Genomic DNA, 4,828 nt, shown 5'->3' with positions numbered 1-4,828 from the left:
ATAGCATATCAGAAAAATTAATTAAAACGCTTGGGAGAGGCCTGGCTCCTATTAAATGCTATCGATTTGCCTTGTATGGTATATGTGTAGTAATAAAAAAAATCTTAGCTTATACAGATGTCTTATGCTTGAATTAACTGCATAGAGACAGTTTTCAACATGGTTGTAGCATTGCATCATAAAAATTTTCTTACCTGGTGTCCTTTTAATAGCTCACAACTGATCTGTTCAATCGACGTCAATTTATATGCAGAGGATCACAGCACCATGTGTGTGTGTGCGTGTGTGTGTGTGTGTTGCATCATAGTCATGATGCAATATGATTCTATTATGCATATATTCCATCATAGAATAGCCTCCTGATTAAAATTAATTTATCAACTATACCATGGTCACTTCAAAATACCATCCGAACGTTACACAATTGCCCCGTCCATGTGCTTTGATCATACTCATCACAACAAGACAGTTAGGCAACCATTAAGTCACCTCAACGTGCATCAATATTCATTAATTCCTCATGCTCTTTCATTGTGGAACAAGTTACCGGAAGAAGTGGTTAATGCTGATACAACACAATCGTTTGCCCATCTTGTCACTAACCTTTCTCTTGATTTTTAAAATGCTCTTATATATTATTTATGTTCCTCATTGATGTTGAGAGTTTTTGTATTTTTTGCACCTTGTATTTTTTAGTATATATTACGTTTGTGATATTGCCATTTGTGATATTGCCATCGCTGCGTGTGCTTTTTTCAACGCGCAGCGCATGTCGTCGGTGCACTGCCCCGTGTCAAGGGAAATACGGTGGTCATCGTGGGAGTGACTGCTGACCTTTCAAATAGCCTCGACGCATCGCCCCGTATCATATCAGGGCACGGCTGTGATCATCGTGGTCGTGTTTTTGTTGTGCCCCGCTGTGAGCCCCACCTGGATAGCTGTTCAGCTCGGAGCATCTCCGGGTGTACTGAACCACACTTTGGCAGCAGCAGCGGATCTGCGCACAGCCTACTGAACCATTGCATATTGTTTTTACAGGTCAGTACTATCGTTGTTTCTTTCCTTAGTGTTCTGTTGCTTTCTGCTGCTGCTGCTGCCATAGTGTTTTTTGATGTCGCCAGCCGAAATGGAAAAACATTTTAAAGAGTTGAAACAAGAGTTTCGCGAAATGCGGACTGCCCTGGAGAGAGAGCTGCGTAAGGAAATACGTGATGTGAAAACAAGTCTAGACTTTTTTAATAAGCAGTTTGAAGAAATTTCGGCTCTGTGCTCGCGGCTTGAAAAAGAAAACGGTGAGCTAAAGGCTCAAAATGATGTTCTGAAGACTGATTGCAGTCAGCTGAAGCAGGTCGTTCTCAACAATGAACGTAGGACTACCGCCCTAGAACAGTACTCGCGAAACCGAAATATTGAAGTGAAAAATGTTCCTTTCGTGGAGGGTGAACGGTTGACCAGGGTCGTTCAGAAGATTGGTGAAGCTGTCGGCGAATCAGTGAAAGAAGATGACATAGAAATTTGCCATCGCGTGACTGCTAAGGATGCATCTTGCCCTCATATTGTTGTGCAGTTCAACAACCGGTCTAAGCGAGACGCAGTTCTGGAAAAGGCGAAAAAGTTGCGCTTAACGACAGCTGATATTGGTTTCCCAGGAAAGACATTTGTCTACGTCAATGAACACCTATGCCCACAGTTAAAAAAGCTACTGGGACAAACTGTAGCGCGCAAGAAGGAAGCCGAATGGCGATTTGCCTGGACGAAAGGTGGCAAAATTTTTGCGCGAAAGGATGAGAAGTCGAGGGTGCTTCAAATAACTACTGAGAGCGATCTCGAAAAGATTGTTTAAATTTGTTGAGCTTCATCCTTTAGCAAAAAAAAAAAGCTAGAAGAAAAACAGGGCAAAAAGAAAATGGCTGCAGACTGCTTAACGCCACACCAGTTGAGCCTATTGGTATCTGGTAGAAAACACCACATTTCCTACCTTCATATAAATGCGCAATCAGCCAGAAACAAGGCAGATGAGATAGCAATACTGCTTGAATCGTTTGAGTTCTCCTTTGACGTCATCATGGTTACTGAAACCTGGTATCGCCATGAATCCGACGTTCTTCGTATACCTAGCTATGCCACGTATTTCTTGAACCGCAGTGATAAATTAGGTGGTGGTGTTATGCTCCTGGTCAAAGATGTGTTTGAGTGTGAAATACTCGAGGCTTTTTCTGTGGTTACTGACGATTACGAGATTATGACTGTAAAATGTTCTTCGGGTATTTTTTCTGTGGTATACCGCCCCCCCAAATGTAACATGTGCAACTTTCTTACGTTTCTAGACACTTTCCTGTCGTGGGTCAATGAAAATGGTTACAATCTTACTATCGGGGGTGACCTAAACATTGATATGCTAACTTCCAGCCCCCAACGTCTTGAACTTTGCAATATCATGGAATCAAACGCATTTAAAAATGTTATAAAACACCCCACTCGATTTCATGCCCAATCCTGCACACTTATCGACGTCATTATAACAAATAGCACAAGTGCACCTCTTTGCTCGGGTGTCCTTAAGACACATATTAGCGACCATTTACCTGTTTACTCAATATTAAGTCAAAAGAAGCTTCAACTTAGGGATGCAAAGCCACCGCCTACCCCATTCCGGTACATATGTCCTAGCACAATTGATATGTTCGCTACATATATATCCAAGATAAAATGGGACGCTGTTTTCCGTGAAACTGATGCAGACACAGCGTATAATGTTTTCATCGAACGTTTTAGTGAAGCCTACAACAAGTGCTTTCCGCTCAAAGCAAAACGCAGACCACGCAAGGCAAGAAAGCCTTGGATTACTTCGGAATGCCTTCAAGCTATAAAAGTAAAAAATGCACTTTACCAGAAATTTCTAATATCTAGAGACAAAGAAGACTTGAAGACATTTAGAAAACATAGAAATACTACAAACTCTTTATTAAGGAAAAGCAAACTTGAATATTTTAGCAACCTTTTCAGCCCTGAAAAAACCAAAACGTCCGAAGCCATCTGGAAAAAGTTAAACATGTTGCTCCACCCACACTCGGATGATAGCACATACCCGACTAAACTCATTGTAGACAACCGCGTTCTAACTGGTGATGACCTTGCTGAAGCCTTCAATAAATTCTTTACCTCTATTGGAGAGAGCTCGCACGACAATAATTTTGCGCGATTCATGGGTTCGCAAGTAGGCGAAAGTGCATTTCTATTTCCAGTGACTACACAGGAGGTTACGGCAGATTTCATGTCACTGAAGAATAGCAGGTGTTGTGACGTAGACGGCCTAGAAATCCGTCCAGTTAAGCATGTTATTCATGAAATATCTCCTATTTTAGAATACATCATTAACTTAATCTTCTCATTGGGCACGTTTCCTAGTCGTCTTCAAATAGCCAAAGTTTCTATTATTTTCAAAGGTGGTGACAAAAATAGCATGACCAATTACAGACCAATTTCTATTTTACCTGTATTTTCTAAAGTAATTGAAAAGTTGTTACATAAACGAATAGTGTCATTCTTAACCAAGCACCACATTATGACGCCTTTTCAATTTGGTTTCACAAAGGAGCGCTCAACAGAAACTGCCCTACTAATGCAAAAAGAAATCATACTCGATGCATTTGAAAAGGAAATATATACACTTGGAATTTTTGTAGATTTCTCAAAAGCATTTGACAGAATCAACCACATTACATTAATTAAAAAACTAGAACACTATGGTTTTCGGGGGAACTTTATAAATGTCATAAAAACCTATTTGAAATACCGACAGCAAAAAGTAGATATTAATGGCTACGCATCTAGTTTTAAAAAACTGTCACATGGCGTGCCCCAAGGAAGTATTCTGGGTCCCCTGCTTTTTAATCTGTATGTGAACGACTTGACAAACATCGATAACAATACAACATTTATTATTTATGCAGATGATACCAGCTTATTTTTTAAAGACTGCGATTTGCATAAACTAGTTGACAAAGCAAATAGTGTCTTGAAACTGCTGCACATTTGGAGCATAAGAAATTCGCTAATTATAAACACCTCAAAAACAAAATCTGTGCTCTTTCGTCCAATAAATAAGCCCGTAAACTGCGATTTATCATTAGTGATTGGCTCAGAATCTATTAAAATTGAACCGATAGTGAAAACTCTGGGAGTAATTTTTCACGAAAACATGCTATGGAAGGATCAGGCTGAGTTTGTCCATACTAAACTTTCTCGTACTGTAGGTATCTTATCGCGCTTACGTTTTCTCTTGCCACAAAAAATTAAACTCTTACTATATAATTCGCTATTTTTATCTACATTAAGCTATTGCTATCTAGTATGGGGCACCACATCGGAAAAGAACTTAGGCCGAATATATAGATTACAGAAAAAGGCTGTGCGCATAATTACAGGTGTTCCTCGCGATGAACATTCCAAACCCATTTTCGAAGCCCTTAATTTACAACCAATGCCTGAGATATACAATACAATTTTAATGAAGCGATATCGTACTTCCCGAAAGAATCACGACTCTTTTCTTACTGATTTAGCGCGTTTGACACCCTATACCTGCCCCTATAGCACACGAGCCACCGATGACTGGAAAATTCCTTACACACGTACTAACTATGGTCGCCAGATGATGAGCTACTTACTGCCACTAACCTTAAACAGTTTCTTACAGTAAACCATTTATACTGCTCCGTTCTGTAAATGTTTTTCAACGTGTTAATAAAATGCAAATCGGCATGACCTTGAAGTACATGTTTTGATATTGTATAATAACTGATGATCTCTTGCTGCTGTTGCTATG

At 39.8% G+C, this 4,828-nt stretch overlaps 1 protein-coding gene across 1 annotated transcript; it reads left to right on the top strand.

The window, feature by feature from the left end:
* The first annotated feature begins 1,168 nt into the window (after positions 1-1,168).
* LOC119377967 (uncharacterized) lies at positions 1,169-1,843 on the top strand. The gene has a single exon (XM_037647243.1). The coding sequence runs from the start codon at positions 1,169-1,171 to the stop codon at positions 1,841-1,843; it is 675 nt and encodes a 224-aa protein (XP_037503171.1).
* Positions 1,844-4,828: the final 2,985 nt, after the last annotated feature.

Source organism: Rhipicephalus sanguineus, unplaced genomic scaffold (genome assembly GCF_013339695.2).
Source record: "Rhipicephalus sanguineus isolate Rsan-2018 unplaced genomic scaffold, BIME_Rsan_1.4 Seq6358, whole genome shotgun sequence".
In the NCBI taxonomy this organism is placed as follows: Eukaryota; Metazoa; Arthropoda; class Arachnida; order Ixodida; family Ixodidae; genus Rhipicephalus; species Rhipicephalus sanguineus.
This window is presented reverse-complemented; position numbering and strand designations above follow the sequence as displayed.